Source organism: Malus domestica, chromosome 11 (genome assembly GCF_042453785.1).
Source record: "Malus domestica chromosome 11, GDT2T_hap1".
NCBI classification, from domain to species: Eukaryota; Viridiplantae; Streptophyta; class Magnoliopsida; order Rosales; family Rosaceae; genus Malus; species Malus domestica.
Window position 1 is genome coordinate 6,970,553 of NC_091671.1, and position 20,332 is coordinate 6,990,884.

At 39.6% G+C, this 20,332-nt stretch overlaps 2 protein-coding genes across 2 annotated transcripts; both read left to right on the plus strand.

Annotated features, from left to right (window-relative positions):
- The first annotated feature begins 8,915 nt into the window (after positions 1-8,915).
- Positions 8,916-13,038, plus strand: LOC139189209 (serine/threonine-protein kinase BSK5-like). Its single transcript, XM_070807676.1, has 10 exons — positions 8,916-9,448; positions 9,561-9,784; positions 9,884-10,019; positions 10,188-10,321; positions 10,401-10,506; positions 11,216-11,301; positions 11,522-11,710; positions 11,831-11,992; positions 12,159-12,272; positions 12,482-13,038. Exons 1-10 carry the CDS (start codon positions 9,367-9,369, stop codon positions 12,722-12,724), a joined length of 1,476 nt encoding a protein of 491 aa, XP_070663777.1. The 5' UTR covers positions 8,916-9,366; the 3' UTR covers positions 12,725-13,038.
- Positions 13,039-15,797: 2,759 nt separating this feature from the next.
- LOC103422696 (serine/threonine-protein kinase BSK5-like) lies at positions 15,798-19,339 on the plus strand. The gene is made up of 10 exons (XM_017328785.3): positions 15,798-16,107; positions 16,211-16,440; positions 16,609-16,744; positions 16,916-17,049; positions 17,135-17,240; positions 17,438-17,523; positions 17,781-17,969; positions 18,118-18,276; positions 18,433-18,546; positions 18,798-19,339. The coding sequence occupies exons 1-10, from the start codon at positions 16,035-16,037 to the stop codon at positions 19,050-19,052; spliced, it is 1,482 nt and encodes a 493-aa protein (XP_017184274.3). The 5' UTR covers positions 15,798-16,034; the 3' UTR covers positions 19,053-19,339.
- The last annotated feature ends 993 nt before the right edge of the window (positions 19,340-20,332 follow it).

The following is a 20,332-nucleotide window of genomic DNA, read 5'->3' on the forward strand; positions in this document are numbered from 1 at the left end:
GGCTTTGGTTGGTAGGAGATGTCAAACTCACCCAACGCTATTGCCCATTTGATCATTCGCCCTGAAGTGTCAGGACTTTGGAGTATCTGTCGAAGAGGATAATTGGTAAGCACGATGATGGAGTGCGCTTGGAAGTAAGGGCGGAGTTTTCGAGCAGACATGACCAATGCCAGAGCCAATTTCTCAATGTTAGAGTACCGTGTCTCCGCATCTTGTAAGGCTTTGCTAGCGTAGTAGACAGGTCGCTCAATATTCCCATCCTTTCGAATGAGAACGGAACTTACGGCTGAAGCTGATACCGATAGGTAGATAATGAGAATGTCTCCTACCTCGGGCTTGGAGAGTAGAGGGGCTTTACTCATGTACTCCTTGAGGTTTTTGAATGCCTCGGCACATTCATCAGTCCATGTAATGTACTTCCTACTTCCCTTAAGTGCTTTAAAAAAGGGAGCACATTTGTCTGTGGCCTTAGAAATGAACCTGGTTAAGGCTGCCACCTTGCCAGTAAGGCTCTGGATGTCCTTTGAAGTTACCGGTTCCTTCATGTCGAGGATTGCTTTGATCTTCTCGGGATTAGCTTCAATGCCTCGTTGGCTAATCATGAAACCTAAGAATTTGCCAGAGCCTACGCCGAAGGCACATTTGTTGGGGTTTAACCTCATTCGATACCTCTTCAAAATAGTGAAAGTTTCAGATAGGTTGGTGATGTGTTGGTCAGCATGTTTGCTCTTGACTAACATATCATCAACGTAAACTTCCATGTTCTTCCCAATCTGCTCGGCGAACATTGAGTTGACTAGTCTCTGATAAGTCGCTCCTGCATTCTTTAGGCCGAAAGGCATGACTTTATAGCAGTATAGTCCTCTGTCGGTAGTGAAGGCTGTGTGTTCTTGATCCGAAGGGTTCATGAGGATTTGGTTGTATCCTGAGTAAGCATCCATGAAGCTCAGGAGTTCACACCCGGCCGTAGAGTCTATAAGTCTGTCAATAAGAGGAAGAGGGAAGCTATCTTTCGGACACCCTTTGTTTAGGTCGGTGTAGTCAACACACATTCTCCACAAGACCTTTTGAAGCAAAAGACTTTCTTTGGTCGGATTTTTCTTAACAAGGACCACATTTGCTACCCATGTCGGGTAATTGACTTCGCGGACAAAGCCTATGCCTTTGAGTTTTTCAACTTCTGCTTTCATTGCCTCGTATCGTTCAGCGTTATAAGATCTTCGCTTCTGTCTCACCGGCTTGATCTTGGGGTCAATACTCAAACGATGACAAATGACATCGGGAGAGATGCCTGGCATGTCCTCGTATGACCAGGCGAAGACTTCAGTGTTCTCTTTCAAAAAAGATATCAATGCTAACCGAAGGGGTGGTGACAATGTGGTGCCAATATTCACCATGCGGTCTGGATGATCTCTTGAGATAGGTACCTTCTCCAACTCTTCAGCAGGTTGGGCTTGCTGGGTGAAAGAGTCATCTCGAGGATCATCGGGTTGATTGTTGCTATCAGGAAGATCCAAGTTCGCTTCATCTAGGCTGGTCTTTGTGACTTGGTCATGTACAGACAGGGTTTCCTTGGGTCCGGGCAAGTGTTGTTGCTTAACTGAAGTGTTGTAACATGATCGTGCACTAAGCTGATCTCCTCTTATGTAGCCGTTGCCATGGGGGGTTGGAAATTTCATCAACAGCATATGCGTGGATACTATAGCCTTGAGATCATTGATGCCTGTGCGCCCAAAGATGACATTGTATGCCGTTGGGCAGTCAACCACTAGGAAGTTAGTGGTAATGGTAGCCGTGTAAGGGCCTGTACCAATAGTAAAGGGTAAATGTATGCTCCCTAAGGGTTGCACGATATCACCGGAGAAGCTTATCAGAGGAGAAATCGAGCGATCGAGCAAGTGTTCAGCTACACTGAGTGCCCTGAAAGCTTCGGCAAACATGATATTGACCGAAGCCCCTGTGTCTACGAGGATTCGTCGAACATCAAAGTTGGCTATGTGAGCCTCCACGATCAATGGGTCGTTATGAGGGTAGATGATGCCTCTTTCTTCCTCAGGGTAGAAACATATCGGATCCCAGTTAGGTTTTTGATACTTCCCTCCCCTGATGTCTTCCACTTGAAACACTTGATGACCAGGCCTCAGACTTCGTTCACTGTTTTTCATGGCCCTATTGGAAGATTCAGATATGGGTGTGCCGCCGCTTATGGAATATATGACATTCACCTGGCGTTGGTTACGGTTATCCCTTTGAGGGTGAAGAAGGAATTGATCAATTTTTCCTTCTCGTGCCAAAGCTTCAATACGATCACGGAGGATGATACATTTCTCGCTATCATGGCCGTTGTGCTCATGGTAGCAACAAAACATGCCTGCGTTATTCGGGGGCGTGTAATCTGGGTGCCTCGGCTTTGGCTTTGGTATCAGGTGAGCTATGCTGGGGTAAATGGCCGCGCATGTGGCATTCAAGGGCGTGTATGTCTCATACCTTGGGGTATGGGGTATCTTGACGCGGGTTTGACCCACTGCATTGACTGCCTGGGGGCGAGCGTTATTGTGGCGATACCCTTGGTTATCGGGATAGTGTCCCTTACTCTTTTTACTGAAAGGAGAGTGGTGAGGATGGAAATCCTTCCTCTTGCCTTGAAATTGATATGTCTGTTGATTCGGTGAAGCATTATGCAAGGCATGGGGAGGTGCCACTGCTGTTTGGAAAGTCGAGGTCTTCTCATTTAGGTGAGTCTGGCTTCCACCTCCCACTTGTTGATAAAGGATGGTTGTAGGGGGTTTCTCCTGATATGTCTTTGCCTCGGCGGAGGCATGGTTATAAGCCTGCGCCATCACCTCAGAGTAAGTCTTCCAAGTATTGGCATTGATCATGTATTTAAAGAAACAATCACGTAGGCCTGCCGTGAAGGCTTTGAGGGCAGTCTTGTCGTCTGCCTCGGCACACCGGGAGTATTCATGGCTGAAGCGGCCAGCATACATACGTAATGACTCGTCTGGCTTCTGGCGGATAGTGTACAAGTCATCTGCAGAGTGCAAGCGATCGGTTTGGAAAATGTGTTGGGAAACAAATAGTTTCCTCAATTCCTCAAATGAGTCTACCGTCTCAGGTGTAAGACGACAATACCAATTTAGAGCTCCGCCAGAGAGGGTGGAGGGGAAGAGAAGACATCGCTCTTCGTCGGTGTGCATTCGGTATGCCATGGTGGACTCAAAGAGGTTAAGGTGCTCAATCGGGTCCTCTTTTCCAGTATAAAGTTGCAAGCCAAGCTTTTGCTTTGTCTTTGCTTGAAGGGGGGTGTTGAGGATCCTCCTTGTAAGAGGGCCAGGCCTGGGTTGGTTCCAGTCAGGTATTTCAGCCTGACGTTCAGCCTTCAACTTGTTTACTTCCTCAAGAAGTTGTAGGACAAGGGGGTCCTGAGCGGAGTTATGTGCCACTGGAGCTTTCTTTCGTAAATCTCCATCTCCTCTTGGAATTAGGAAGGTTTGATCAAGGGCATGTGATTTTTCCCTGGACTCGCTGTACTGGCTTCCAGGGTATGTCTGTCGGAACACCTCTGAGTCCCCTGTACCCTCATGTCTCTCTAGGACTTGTTGCCCCTTCCCCAAATTGGTGGCCGGCTTGGGCCGTGGCAGGGGACCGAGTCTCTCAGAAATCCTTGGGTCATTAATCTTTGAGCTTATATGGATGGAATTCTCTCGACGTTGCTTCAGGAAATCCCGACAATCGCGAAAGACGGCTTTCGATCCTTCTGCCCCTTCAACAAAGAGGTGTCTCCCTCCACTTCTCATGGTTCGGGTCGAAGCAACTGGGTTAAGAGAAGTCTCATGTTGATTATCAAGTCGAGGGGTAATCTGTTCCCTATCAGGGATATCTATGTCGAATGCATGTGACCCTCCATGTTGGAGGGCACCCAGTTGATGGTTGACTTCCACGGGGGCAACAAGCTCGCGTGTCTGAGCTTGCCTAGCTTCGTGGAGTGTCTCGAAGAGCTTCTCATATTGCTCCTGGAGGACCTCATTCCTCATTGCTATCTTGTTGTTCTGAGCTTCCAACTCATCGACTTTAGCTTGAAGAAGAACTCGTTTTCCTTCCTTCTTTCGTTGCTTCGCACTATGTGCAAGGGGGGTGTCATTCTGTGTGCTGTGGCTTCCTTCGCTTCCCATGTTGGAGAGGGATGCCTGATCAAAAGAAAGTGTACGAATGATAGAAACCAGCTTGACACAGCTGAAGAGAGTAGGAATAAGTGTCGTTTCCCACAGACGGCGCCAAATGTTGATGCACAAAATCAGCGAAGACTTTGGTACAACAGAAAGTGTCAGGTTTTGTGACCTTCGCTTGGTTGCTTCGGTCACTAGTGAGGATAAGTACGTAAATGAATAGAGACAGAGAAGCAAACACAGGATGTACGTGGTTCACCCAGATTGGCTACGTCCACGGAGTAGAGGAATTCTTATTAGTAGTGAAGGGCTTACACAAGTACAAAGGATCAAGCTCTCAATTTAGTGAGTTCTTGTGAATGATTTAACACAAAATGGCATTAGGCCATATTGTGGGGGAATGACCCCTATTTATAGAAAAACTTGTAGCTTTGTCACATTGACATGTGTCATGTTATGATTGGTTCTTGATGTTGACACGTGCTGCGCTCTGATTGGCTTCTAATCTTGACACGTGTCGAGTAGTGATTGGCCTCCTGGTCGGAGGGGAACTCTTCTGGGTCCTTGACAGTATAGCGTTGGCCGGTGCTCGGTAGTTTCGGGATTGGTCAAGTATGGTACAAACAAATATGAAAGCGGAACCTTGTTGCCTTGGAGTCGCCTGTTATTATTCTCATCATCTTCATCATAGATATGGATTGTAGAATCGAGTAAAGCGGTGACGGATTATGGATGATATCCAAGTCATTGTGTTGGAGCACCAGGTTGTCATGCTTAAAGATTGCTTGAAATTTGGTCCACAAAACACTGAAACAGGTTGTGTGGGTGAAGAATGGGAGGGATGAGAGAGACCATTGGACCTAGGGCAACATGGCTTAGTGTTATCTAAGGTCAAATTAACTAGAGGAGGAGGGGACATACTAAAATCTCCTTGGGAAATTAGGGCTGGCATCACCCAATTATGCAATTTAATAATGCTTCTTGTTTGATGCCCATTCAGGAACGCCACCACTTGACTTCCTTTTAAAGTGCTTTCATTTTGTCGAAGGACAAATCGTGATTTTAGTCGTTTTAGTTTAGGGTCGGTTTCTATATTACGTAGCACTCAGTGTTATAGTTGTTTTAGTCGTTAAATTTGATTTTACTAACTATTATATTTTTTATTTCTGATCTTATTCATTCTTTTTTTTTTGTTTCACTTAGTGCTAGTTTCGTTGAAAAGTGTCGAAATTGAGTTGTTGTCCTTGAACTACAACTAATAAACTACGTGGTATAATCACTACAATTGAGATCACTTGGATTGTTAAGAGTCTCACCTCTACCACTTTCTCTATGTGTGCACAAACTCAATGCAAGAGTCTCACTCATTTTTCAGGGATCAGAAAGTTCACCTGATCCAACTATACGAGATAAAAATTTCCACTAATTTTTGAACAAAATTTGGAAATAAACAGCACAAGAAAATTAAAATTCATAAAAATTCGAACTTCTTTATTTTGGTGTGGAGATTGATTTATTTTTCAGAATTCAAAATTTCCAAATTTGTGAATGTCCTAGTCCAACCACCTGTTTTTCTGTGAGTGGATTCTCATATCATCTTGTGTTCATGATGTCTGCTAACACCTTTAACAGATTTGGACAAAAGATCCAAGAAAAAAGACCAATCATTTGTGCTGGTGTACATGGGTGACGTGGAGAAACTTTTACATGTTTCCAGCACAGCTCCAATAGAATTTGGCCACGCGGTAGCTAGCATAAGTCTTGTGTATTTTTATTGAAGTCGACACAGTGCGACGAATAATGCAAAATAAACTGACGTTGATGCCGGATTTTATAACCAAAATTGATTGTTTGTCATTGATTTGTAAGTCGCTAAACTTGTTTTTCCATTCAGATTCCTCAGTAATGAACAAATAACAAAAAAAATGATTAAGTTTGAGAGTTGTTATTGACATTTTAAAAACGTTATTTGTATATTAGTTGTGGTTCACTCATTCATTGAATTGTTAGAAAAGAAATGGACGATGTGAATTTCAGGCTCGTGTTCCACACAACACGTTATGAATTTGATTTCCAATGCTGATGAATCACCCGATTGTGGCTAGGAGGAGACTGAAATGTCTCTATAAGTTTTTCCGACCCCTAAAAAGATGAGTTGCCGTAACTTCTCTGCCAACTAGTCCTCTTTTTAAAAAACAAAAGAAAAAAAGAAATAGATGATGACTTCTCAGAAGTGTGAATAACAACCCACTTAATTTCTTGCTTTGGATTAAACGGTCTTAATGTGTTGAGATTGAGTTTTTTAGGTACATAATCCTTAGGATCTTATCTTAGTTAATGATATGCACCAACCAAATTAGAAAAAATATATAAATAGTGAAGTAGATGAGTGAATTGGTATGGTCCTTGGTCAGGGCACCCTTTGTCGAATATGTTATTATGTATGTGGTCCATAAGCTAACATGGTCTTGCATCCCAATATAGGATTTAATATAATTAAGTACATTTCATAAGACGATAAAAGAGCTTACGTTTCTCCTCATGCTTCCCAAATATTGAGCTCATTGAGAAATTTTATAGCATGTCAATTATATTTATCATCACGTAGCATTACTAGTTTATTTGTTATTGTTTATTTGTTATGATAATAATTGTTGATGATATAATTGATATTTCATAACTTAAGTCATAGTATATAAGTTTGATTCTCGTTAAATGTAAGTTTGATTCTCGTTAAAGGCCAATTTGAACCATATTATTGTTAACTTATTATGAGGCTAAACTCACCAATTTTCCTTTAATGTAGATACTATCGTTTGTTCCAAAAAAAAAAAGATACATACTATGAATAAATAAATATACATATACAAACTCAACATCAATTAAATGGTACACTGTAAATCATCAAGGGGTGACCGGTAGTTGGGGACGAATTCTAGGTCCGTATTCCATACGACACATTTTGAGTTCGATTTTTTACGCTAGGGAATCATATGATCATGGCTAAGGAGAGGCGAAATGCATTTGTAAATCTTCCCGCCCCCTTGGAAGTGTGGATTGCAGTTGTTCCCTTTTTTTTTTTTTTTTAAAAAAAAGGTACATTATATGATGGTTTTGCAGATAAAGTATTTCTGCATTTATGCTGTATTTTGGAGCACAACAATTATATTGTTATGTGATATTACTAATTCAGATATTATAATATTGACAAATAATTCATAATTAAAGCATAATATTATAAAGTTAAAATATCATCAAATATAGACTCAAATTACTACCACATAATGGAACGATCCCCACACTGAAATCTTTAGTGTATTGATAATTAAGGCTGCAAAAATCTATTTTATATAATAATAACATCAATTATACAACCTTTATTTGTGCACAAGAGGAGGTGGAAAAGTTGGTCAAGAGGATCCTGAAATCAAGTTGAGTGGTTTCTTCATCATTTGAGGCATGTCTGGCTATCACACTGCATCATGCTTTTAGTTTCATAATTTATGAGCACCAAGTTGTGGCTAATTGTGTTGTTTATTTGCATTGCTGAACTGTCCAATTTCACTTCTTTGATTATCCTTGGGAAAGCAATGTGAAATTTTATAAGTAATGGAAATACGATTACGTAATGTTATCCGTTCATATGTTGTAATATAGATGAACGATATGATTGCTATATCACAAATCTAGAAAAGTAGATTCCTTGATAATATTCTCTTAATAACTACTTAAATTGTAGACCCGCAAACGTCCATTCACGCCACACATTTATTTTGGTTTACAATTCCACTAATGTCATTTATCATTTGTTGAATCTTTGACCTCATTTCAAGTTAATTATTTCTAACAAGTGAGAGATACTTGAATTTCATAAATGGATCGTAGATAAAAGCGAGAACTAAATCAAAACCAAACATAGCAAAAATGGTTTGACTTACAATTTTTTAGCTAAAATGGTCATCGAGATTATCACAACTCCTTATTTGATCCAAAATGAAGAGTGATGCCAATCTCAGAAATCATTTTGGATAAAAAGCCGGTACTTACTACTCAGTTTAATTGTTTTAAAGATTTAGATCCCTCATTTGTACATATTATGAAAAAACATTAAGACAAAAAACACAGATCTATATATAAAGTCAGCAGGGCTTTTGAACAGTGGTTTTTTGGGGTCACAGGCTTCACCAAAAAAATTGGACAAAAATACCCCTCAAATAAAAAACTTCAAAAACAGCTCAAAATATGTATCAAATGTGGCAAAAGTTTTTTTTTGTCATATAAACGTGTTTTTAATATTGAACTTTTAGTGTTTTTTATTTTTATTTTTATAATTAGTATCTTACAATGGGCTAGCAATAATGTGATTCAATTAGTTTATTAAATATTATTTTCTTTATTAGTAATGTAAATTCAATAGAATGTAGATCGAAATTGAAAGACCGATTTTATTATATTGATTCAATTTCTTTAAATAGTTTATGATCGGTTTCTTCTAACATGGTATAATATTATTCATTTAAAACGTGTAAATCACGCGTAGTACGTTGCCCATGCATAAAAACTAGTATAAATTAAGTCGGTTGATGCCTTTGCACTAAATTCGAATTCCAGTTTTGTTCTTTTGTTTATTAGACCAATCTAGAATATCATTTTATTGAAACGAAAAGCAAAAGGAAAAAAAAAATCAAAGCAAAAGAGGAAAAAAGTAACGAAAACGATGATTAAACAGATAAAAGGCAAAAGGGCAAAAGGGCAAAAGGGCAAAAGATTAAAAACGAAAAGAAAAAACGATGAGCCAGAAAGAGATGCAGAAAACGAGGGAAAGCAAGACGGAGTGGTGAGAGAAAGAAACACAGAAAAACGAAGAAAACATTGGATCCAAAAAGTTACTTTTGGGGTTAAATAATTTTCTCTCACTTTCTCTCCTTCCAAACACCCCAGAAATTAAAAATAAAAAGATAGAAAAATGAAAAATGCAGCCTCACTTGAATCCATTTTTCTTCTTCTCCATTCTCCCATTATTTTCCTTACCCCATTCATCATTCACTCCATCTCTCTCTCTCTCTCTCCAAAAACCCTTGTCAAACCCTTTCTCTAAGTCCCCAGGAAAGTGACAGAGGTCTAACTTTCTAGAGAGAGAAACTCACACACAGAGGTATTTCCAGCTGTTTTCTCTCTCTAGGATTGGATTCATCGGCCAATGGGAGCTCGTTGCTCCAAGTTTTCCCTCTGTTTCTGGCCGTCCAATATCAAATCCAATCTCGACGACCCTTCAGACCCGGGTGAGCTTTTCTTGTTTTCACTCTTTTCATGTTTTCAAGTTTTCAAGTTTTTTTATTTTCCGTCACTTTCCCGAGAAAATTTCATATTTTTCATCTTTTCGGTGAGTTGCAGAGAATGGGAACAAAAATAATGAGAAGGACACGCTGCCTGTGTTCAGCGAGTTCAGCCTGGACCAACTGAAAGCTGCCACGTCAGCATTCTCGTCGGAGAACGTCGTCTCCGAGCACGGGGAGAAAGCTCCCAATGTGGTATACAAAGGGAAGCTCGAAGACGGCCGGTGGATCGCCGTTAAGCGCTTCAACCGATCAGCTTGGCCTGATTCGCGCCAATTTCTGGTAATTTAGCAAGTTGACTAAATTTAGCATTTTTTCTTTTTGGTTTCTGTTTTTGGGATTCTGTGTTTGAAAGTATGGGGCGGGTTTGGTTGGTTGCAGGAGGAAGCTAGAGCTGTGGGGCAGCTGAGGAACGAGCGGTTGGCGAATTTGATCGGGTGTTGCTGTGAGGGCGATGAGAGATTGCTTGTGGCTGAGTTTATGCCTAATGAAACTCTCTCTAAGCATCTCTTTCATTGTAAATTACCCTCTAATTTAAAACTCCTTTTGCGGTTTTAATCTTGATTTGGTTTTGCTAAATTTGGATTGTTTTCGAGATTTTGTCAACTTTTAGTGCATTTGTTGAAGTAGTGAAATAAAGAAGAGTTCAGAAATTGATTAGATTGGTTGAATTAAAATGTTGTAGGGGAGGCTCAGCCGATGAAATGGGCGATGAGGTTGCGAGTTGCTTTGTATCTTGCGCAAGCTTTAGAGTATTGCAGCAGTGAAGGGCAGGCATTGTACCATGATCTGAATGCTTATAGAGTCCTCTTTGATCAGGTAGCAGCTTTTGATCCTTTTGAAATTGTTGTAATCTTTTGTTGGTAGTTCGTTACATTGGTGAGTACTTGACGTGCAGGATGCGAATCCCAGACTCTCCTGCTTTGGCCTGATGAAGAATAGCAAAGACGGCAAGAGCTACAGTACAAACCTGGCTTTCACCCCTCCAGAGTACTTGAGGACAGGTAATTAATACGTTCATTTCTTCAGCCGATGGGATACAATATTTATCAGACTTGCACTATGTTTAATAGGAGGAAGATATGAGGGTAAAGTGAGAGGAAAAAATGACCTTTATCTTCCCATGTGATTTACCCCATGGTCCCCCTTTATCTTCCTGTTTTTCCCTCCTCCCCATGAACATAGTTTTGACTCATCTTCCAATGTAAATTCCGAAGGTCATATTTTTTCCTAGAGTGAAAATTTGTGTCTCTCTCTTCAAAGATTCTCCTTTATGCAAAACAACTAGAGGGGAAAAATAAGTGAGGATGCTATACAAACCTCAACTAATGAGTGAGTGGAATTCCTTTTAATGCATTTTATCTTAGTGACTTAAAAAGTCGCCACCAATACTGATTATTCAACTAGGGCTGCCGGAGTAGTGGCCTTTGGGGTTGGATATGTGTATTTGTTATTCATGATCTCTTTTGCATATTTCTTTATCCCCTCAAAGAAATAAGTTTTGAACACGTCAAGTCTTTAGTTGTGCTATTGTATTGATTGCTAATTTTCAACTTACTAACATTAACTACATAAATACATTAAGAGGGATCTGGTAGCATTTGCACAAGCAGAAAGGGCTTAATGCTTCTATATTTTTATGCATGAGTTTGAACACATTTATTGAGGCGATAACTGTGTTTAGTGAAGCTTATTCTTATCTCTGTTTGGCAGGAAGAGTGATACCAGAAAGTTTAGTTTACAGCTTTGGGACCCTTTTGCTCGATCTGCTCAGTGGAAAACATATCCCCCCTAGCCATGTAACTTTTCTTTTCTTTTCTTTGGTATAATTCTGGTGGATGGTTGCTCATTTTTCTCAACATCCTGAAAGTTAAATCTATCTGGTAGTGTTGCAGAATTTCCTGATTATATAATTGGCGTATAATTTTTATGAAATAGATGGTAATTAGAATTCCATTGAAACAAGATTGTCATGTTAAGAAGCTTCTGGCTAACAATCACTGATTTTCTTTTTGGAAGGCACTTGACCTGATACGGGGCAAAAACTTTTTGATGCTGATGGACTCATGCTTGGAAGGTCATTTCTCAAATGATGATGGAACTGAGCTGGTGAGGTTAGCTTCACGATGCTTGCAGTACGAACCTCGTGAGAGGCCAAATGCCAAGTCTCTTGTGACTGCCCTCATTCCTCTTCAAAAAGAAACTGAGGTGCACTGATGCAAAAATGATTTGATTTCTTCTCTCTGTTTTGCAAACCTATTTTGCAGTAACCCGACAAATAGAATACTATGACAGTATTATGTCATCTCATGTAGTGGTTTGTAGCAGGTTCCATCGTATGTTTTGATGGGTATTCCACATGGAAATGCGCTTCTAAATCAGACATCGTTGTCACCTCTTGGTGAAGCTTGCTCGAGACTGGATCTTACTGCAATACATGAAATATTGGAGAAGCTTGGATACAAGGATGATGAGGGGGTTGCAAATGAAGTCAGTGATCCTTAATTCTATCTTTTCTGTGTTCTCTTTTCTGACATCTACCAGCCATTATTATTTTCATTTCGGTCATCAATATTATGCCTCAGTTATGTGTATGAGCTACTTTTTATGTTGGTTTTTGTGTAATGCACTGCGCTTACTTTGAAGTTACTTGCAGCTTTCTTTCCAAATGTGGACAAATCAAATACAAGAGACGTTGAATTCTAAGAAGCATGCAGATGCTGCATTTCGAGCAAAAGATTTTGCTACTGCTGTAGATTCTTACACAGAAGTAAGGCACAAACTTTACAAAATCTGCTGGTCATAAATTCTATCATCAGAATCCATATACATATTGATCAATACTTGTGACATTGGAAACACGTTCATTTAGATGAAAGTTTAGCGATATATGACTTTCCGTAAACTTACGTGATTACAAGGATTGGATATGCTTCTCACCTTACTCCTAAGTGGATCTTCGTTACTTTCTTATTGCAGTTCATTGATGGTGGAACAATGATATCCCCAACGGTGTTTGCTCGACGTTGCTTATGTTACTTGATGAATGACATGGCACAAGAAGCTCTTGGAGATGCAATGCAAGCCCTAGTAATAAACCCTGAATGGCCAACGGGCTTCTATCTTCAAGCGGCTGCACTAAAGAGCCTAGGGATGGACAATGATGCGCAGGAAACGCTACAAGACGGATCATCCTTGGAAGCCAAAAGAAATAAAAACTGAAACTGTATAGGTGTTTTCTCCCTCTTCTTTCATTTAAATTTGTATCTAGTTTTCTTTCCCACTTTGGCATTTGGTCTTGGTGTTTCTTTTTCTTGTATTTTGATACATAGGAATCAAGTTTCTTGTTTGTTTCCTTATGTAAGATGTCCCTTGGATCAATATGTTTACCTCTTTAATGATCCGAGAAAAATTCATTTTTTCGACAAAACAAAAAACGAAATAGTTATCGTTTCACGCCCTCGGGCCCGTGGCTTGAAGGCTAGGAACAAGCATGCTTGGCCCAACATGCTAAATCCTATTTTACTTAACACACATCCCATACCCGTAGTTACAGCGTACAAACAGTTGATCTTGATCCCCCATCTTTCTGAAAGAGTACTATCATACAGCCATCTCAGATGACAAGTCAGCGCAAACTCCATGTCAGCAGTTGCCCGACTCATTTAGCTAGTGTTTTGACTATTATAGTTGTTAAAGGTGTGATTAGTTAGAAGATAAGAATTATCACACTTGGCATATATTCTGTGTAGTTTCATGGATGCTTTGTTTCTAGTTTTGTCCATTCTTCTTTGACATTTCACCACTTTTTTGCGAGGAAAATTTGGGCGGGGTTTTGCTTGTCATTGTATCTTGCCCAGTAGCACTACAGTCAACTGTTAAATCAAAACTCGTCACATGGCAAAGTCTTAAGTATAATCTTTTATTAATTTTTATATTCTTAACTCTCAAAGTTGTTTTTCCTACTAATTAATATACACCATGAAATTAATCCGATGGTTCATTTTTTTTCCTCCCCCCTCTCTCTCTCTCCGTTTTCTTCCCAAATTTTCTCTACCGTCTTCCTCCCCACTCCGTCTTTCCTTTCTCTTCCCAAATGTTATCTACCGTCTTCTTCCCCACTCCGTCTTTCCTTTCCCCACTCTGTGTCTTTCCTTGGTTCTGCAGCACCAAATGATTAATTGCTATTGTTTGTTTATTTTTTGGCAAATTACTCGCTGTCCTCGGCTATTTTCAACTAATGTTGCTGTTGCGAATTTAGCGGGGTTGTCAAATCTAAATTATTTCTGTTAAATTACAATATTCAAAAAGGGACAAGCGCAAAGATATCTTCAGTTGTATCCAAGAATCTCTCCTACAAGTGACCATACGTGTGTGTATATAAGATGGAGGGGTCCATGGACTACAATGCACTACAGACAGCTCCTCGTTTTCTTTTTGGAGTAGGAAAATGAGAGAAATTTCACAGAAATTTGGCAAGGCTTTTGCATATTACGCGTTCTCGTGGAAGCAGGAATTCGAAAGGGAAAATAAGTACATTAAAAAGTGACATATTAAGCTTCTAGTAGCATTTTTAATTTTCTTAGAAGATGTCACAAATCCCTATCTTCGTTTTGTTTTGTTTTAATATGGTATTTGCCACTAATTTTATTTATTTATGATTTCATGTTTGAAAATATGACAATTAATAAAAGTTAAGATAAAATTTTGGCAGTTTTAGGATCTAATTCTTTTCGCTCGTGCTGTTTGTACCATATTTGACCAATCCCGAAACTACCAAGCACCGGTCAACGTTATACCGTCAAGGACCCAGAAGAGTTTCCCTCCAACTTGGAGGCCAATCACAGGGCAACACGTGTCAACACCAAGAGGCCAATCACAGGGCGACACGTGTCAACATCAAAGGCCAATCACAGCATGACACGTTTCAAGGCCAGAAAAAAGCTAGAAACTCTCTTCTATAAAAGGAGATCATTCTCCCACAATAATCCCTAATGTCATTTGTACTAAATCATTCACTAATACTCACTAAAGAAGAACTTGAACCTATGTACTTGTGTAAACCCTTCACAATTAATGAGAACTCCTCTACTCCGTGGACGTAGCCAATCTAGGTGAACCACTACATCTTGTGTTTGCTTTCATGTCTCTATCCATTTACATACTTATCACACACTAGTGACCGGAGCAATCTAGCGAAGATCACAAACTTGACACTTTCTGTTGTACCAAAGTCCTCATTGATTTTGTGCATCAACACGTGTTATTATAGGGAGTGTGCTATCCGCACATCTTTTTTTACTTCTTACACATTTCTTGTAATTTCTATCTTTTGATTTTCTTTAATTCATCCGATTTGACAGCCAAAAATTAAAAAGATGTATGAAAAAAAAAATTAAGTATGTGTATATCACATCCCTTATTATAATGAGCTAACAAAAATAACATAACTTTCGCTATCAAAATAATGGGAATATAAAACAATCTCACAAAAAAATGTGGATATACTCTCTTGATTTTCTCACAAGAGGATTTCTTTCTTTTCGCTCAAACTCTCTCACATTTTTCTTCAAGTGAGACTTTGTTTGGATACCCTTTGACATGGTGAGGCCTTTGTCAAATTGTAGCCGCACAAAGAAGAGAAAAACCCTTTTTGTTTCTGCTACCCATTTCCTCCAAAATCTACCGTACACTTTTTCTTCATTCCTTTTTAATATTTAAGAAATCATTTTCTTATTTTTCTCTGATACTAAGAAGAGATAACCTGTCATGTCATTCAAAAACAACACGCTAACTACAATTAGCGATCGAACAAATCAGTACATGTCACATAATTTCTGGATAAAATGGAATCAATAGATAAGGAGGATTACATATAAATTCATGCAAGATCTTTTTCCTTATTAATATGATTGTTGTGCTTCATATATAAGACAATCTGCTCTAATACCATGAAAAAGGTGAATTTACTTATAAACTTATGCAAGTTCCCTTCCTCCCATCAATGTGAGATTCATACTCAACACACTCCCTTAACTGTATTGAATTTTTAAACCAAGCATGTGGATAACACAAACGGAGTAAAGTGAAACACGTGAGACTGTTGAGCTTCACACCTAAGACAACCTGTTTTAATACCATGAAAAAAATTAAAGTTACATCATAAAATCAATTGATCATAATAGAAGTAGCCAATTTACTTATAAACTCATATAAGTTATCTCGTCCCATCAATATAAGATTCATTCTCAACAATGTCGTAAATATGAAAGGGTTGTGTGTGAACAAAAAACTTGTAGTGTCATGAAACAGTACTTTTGCTTAATTCGGATGGAAATTTCTCCTTGTTGACTTTGCGCGGTCCCGACCGAAGTCGATGCGAAAACCGCGTGGTGGCTTCCTCTACAAATCATATACTGCCGCTGCGAAGTGGCAGCAGAAGCAGAGACGTACGCCAAACTTTTTAGAGAGAGTAAGCCGCACAGTTACATATTTCAGAGCGTTTCTCACTAGATTTTGATTCCTCGGCCAAATGGGAAACGTTTTCTGCCTTTGCTTCCGGCCGCACAGCACCATATCAAATTTCGATGACTCGTTAGAAGCAGGCGAGGCGTTTTTCTGTTGATTCTTTTACACTTTACAATTTTTTTTCAGTCACTTTCCCGGGAAAATCCGACTCTTTTCTTATTTTTCTTGTATGAAATGCAGAGAATGTGGGGAGAGACCAAGTCGACTCTCTGTCTCCGGTGCCGGGGTTCAGTGAGTTCAGCCTGCACCAGCTGAAAGCTGCCACGTCGCAGTTCTCGTCGGAGAAAGTTGTCTCCAAGCATGGCGAGAATGCTCCGAATGTGGTCTACAAAGGCAAGCTCCAAGACGGCCGCTGCATCGCCGTTAAGCGTTTCAGCCGCTCCGCTTGGCCCGATTCCCGCCAATTTCTGGTCAGTTTGACAGTTTGACTAAATTTTTCTTTATCAAATTTGTGCACGTAGTATTATATTCCGGCTATGAAACAAACATCCGTCCTTTATTACGTGCTGCGCAAATAAAGAACCGACATCCTGCACATGGAATTTTGGTGTAATAATATGTGTTGTGTATGGTTATAGGAGAAAGCTAGAGCTGTGGGGCGGCTGAGGAACAAGCGTTTGGCGAATCTGATCGGATTCTGCTGTGAAGGGGATGAGAGATTGCTTGTGGCAGAGTTCATGCCTAATGATACTCTTTCCAAGCATCTTTTCCATTGTAAGTTCCACTCTAATGTTACAAAGTTCTTTTCCTTTGCTAGTCCGATCTTTCATTACAAAATTTGGTTTATTTCTATGATTACTGTCGAGATTTTTACTTTTCGGGTGTTGTTAATTGTATGGATAGAAGTAGACAATATAATTATTGAATCGGTTATAAATGGTGTAGGCGAGAACCAGCCTATGAAATGGGCAATGAGGTTGCGAGTGGCTTTGTACACGGCAAAAGCTTTGGCCTACTGCAGCAGTAAAGGGCAGGCATCGTACCATGATCTTAATACTTGCAAAGTCCTGTTTGATCAGGTAATCAATGGGGGTGGTTTTGTCTTTTACAAGTTGTAAGTAGTTTTTTGATGGTCTTTCCTTACACTGAGTCAGCACTCGACAGGAATTAAATCCCAGACTCTCCTGCTTTGGACTTATGAAGAATGTAAAAGATGGCGAGAGTTATAGTACCAACCTTGCTTTCAACCCTACCAAATACGCGAAGAAAGGTAACGCCTTAATAGCTTTATCCAATCGAGAAAAGTATTCAATCTTGTAATGCATACACTGTTTGGTAGAAGGTGGGAGGGGAGGGGAGGGAAAGTAAGAGATTATGGCTTCTATATCGGTATGCATGAGTAGTGAATAAAATTTCTGAGGCAATGAAGCCCGTGCTGGAGCTAACTTATAGCTTTCTGGTTGGCAGGAAAAGTGATACCAGAAGGTGTGGTTTACGGCTTTGGAACCCTATTGCTTGATCTGCTCAGCGGTAGACGTATCCCGCCAGCTCATGTAATTTTCCTTTTCCTAATGTCTTTCATTGAGGTGGATGGTTGTTCTGATATTGTTCTTCAAATCCAGTTGAAAGTTTATGGCTTATAAATGTAACTTGTGTTCTAAAGCGCTCCAAGTTAAAGTTATTTGCTTGTTTTTCATTATCTGCATTGCCAGATTAAATAATTGGCTCTAAACGTTCATGAATTGGATTGTCATTGAAAATTCCATTGAAGATCTCGTGGCTAAATTATTTTCAATTTTCTTTCTTCCAGGCGCTTGACCTCATACGCGATAAAAGTTTGTTGATGCTGTTGGACTCGTGCTTGGAAGGTCATGTTTCAAATGATGAAGGAACTGCGGTGGTGCAGTTAGCTTCACAATGCTTGCAGTCTGAACCTCAAAAGAGGCCGAATATCAATTCTCTTGTGACTTCCCTTGTCCCTCTTCAAAAAGAAATTGAGGTATGCAGGCTTTATTTAATCAGGAATGGTCATTCTTTAGTGTACGCGTTGAAATTTGATTTGGTATCGTGTCTGTTTCAAAAGCTCATTCGCATCAAAGCTGCATATGCAATACTAGTATATCTTCTCATTTAGTAGTTTTTCACAGGTTCCGTCATATGTTTTGATGGGTACCCCCGATGGAAATGTGCCCCCAAAACCGATATTGCTGTCACCTCTAGCTGATGCTTGCACAAGATTGGATCTTACAGCAATACATGAGATATTGGTGAAAGCTAGATACGAGGACGATGAAACTGGGCACGAAGTTAGTGATCTCAATTCTCACTTCTGAATGTTCTAGTTTGCGATATCTGCCAAGGGAGAAAAGAACTGTCTTTCTTGCAGTGATCACTTACGTTTATTACCAAACGTTTAATGCTAAACTATGTTTAACGCACGACCCTTTAAAACTTCCTCGCAGCTTTCTTTCGACATGTGGACAGAGCCAATGAAGGAGGCATTTGATTTTAGGAAGAGTGGTGATGCTGCATTCAAAGAGAAAGACTTTGCCATCGCGATAAGTTCTTACACAGAAGTAAGTCACTAAACTTGAACCGCAAAACTATCTGGTCATAATTTCTGTAATCTCCAGATATATTGGAAAGGCATTGATTTAGTACTATATTATCCATCATGATTAGCAGTGGGGTTACGAAAATTTAAGCTATGATCACTTAAAAAGTACCTTCGCCAGTTTAGTTCTAGCATATTAAATTATAGATACAGGGTAGGAGTGGATTCACTTATTATCTTAGTCCTAAGTGAATCTCCTTATTTTCGTTGCAGTACTTTGATCGTGTGAGTGGGAAATCGCCAACTATGTTGGTTAGACGGTGCCTGTGTTACTTAATGAGTAACAGGGCAGAAGAAGCTCTTCAAGATGGTGATGAGGCCCTAGCACTAAAGCGTGAATGGCCAACCGCCTTCTATCTTCAAGCGGCTGCCCTAAAGAGCCTAGGGATGGACAATGATGCCGAGGAAATTCTAAGCGTTGGCGCATCCTTGGAAGTTAAGAAACTAGATAAGCTGAGAAGTGAATAGGTGTTTTCCCGCTTCTTTCATCTAAACCTGCATCTATTTTATCGATTCCCTCTTCGGCATCTTAGTTCTTCTGATCTAGCATGAAAGGATATGCCGTAACAATCACTATGATGTATATTTTCAGTTATTTTGATCAGAAGCAGCCTGTGGTTATATAGAAAAATTGTACTAAAACATTAGTTGTTATTTCCTCTGCAGTATATGGTCAGATGCTGATGTTGTATCTTGTATATAGATTTTGAATATTTCATTAGCGTAAAATATCATCCTGATTATATTCATTTTAATACCGTAGATTACTCCGAGGGCTTTGTTACCAATGAGGACGAACAACGAAATAAGATTACTGAATGTTCTGCGGTTGCTTGAGACAACGAAATAAGGAAGAACACCTGAGTTCGAATCTCCTAGTGCGCAGTTTAGAATCGTAGTTCACTTGTGTAAAAAATTGTACAAATTAAAAGACAAGAAACCAAAGGGCACCGCATTGTTAGAGGCAACTTAGACCGTTCAAGCTAATTCGTTTTACCTTCACTTGTATGAGTTGATCCGTTTAAATTACAACATTGGTTAGAGAGGCTCAAGATCTTTTAAGCGCTTAACACAAGACGTTCATCTTTAATGTGAAAAAAAACTCTTAGCACGTCCTCTCATGTGTACGATATCTTGAGCCTAACACGTGTTCAGTTTTTAATAACAATGAGAGATTGTTTGGCTTTGTACGTGGATAGCCTTTTGATACTATGTTAAAATGTGAACATGAAATCAAAAACCAAAGGCAGATAGTCTTTTAATACCATGAAGGAGATACATAATAGTATTATCCTATATCACAAGTTGGCCCAGAAGTAATTCCGGAAATACGGGCATAGCTAGGGTTTTGAAACTTTAACGAAACAGAATAGCAGTTCACTAAGAACCATGAATTTCTCCGGCCCGTCCCCACGCAAGTTATATCTCAGATGACTTGTCACGGTTAATGGTGACCATGAATTTCTAGTCTCTCCTATTTCCCTTAGTTTCCTAGCACTAGCCAGGAAACTGCATAGAAATCAGACCAAAAGAAAAGAAACGTGAGTAGAGAGACAAGCACTCAAAAACATTTCTTCAGTTCAGCCAATGGCAATTAGCATCAGCATCTTTGGACTTGTAGCTCTACGCGAGATCCATGGTCTTTCGTTTAGTGTATTTACATCTTTCTATTTGCTAGGAAGAGTGATACAGGAAACTTTGGTTTACAACTTCGGAACCCTATTGCTTGATCTGCTCAGTGACAGACA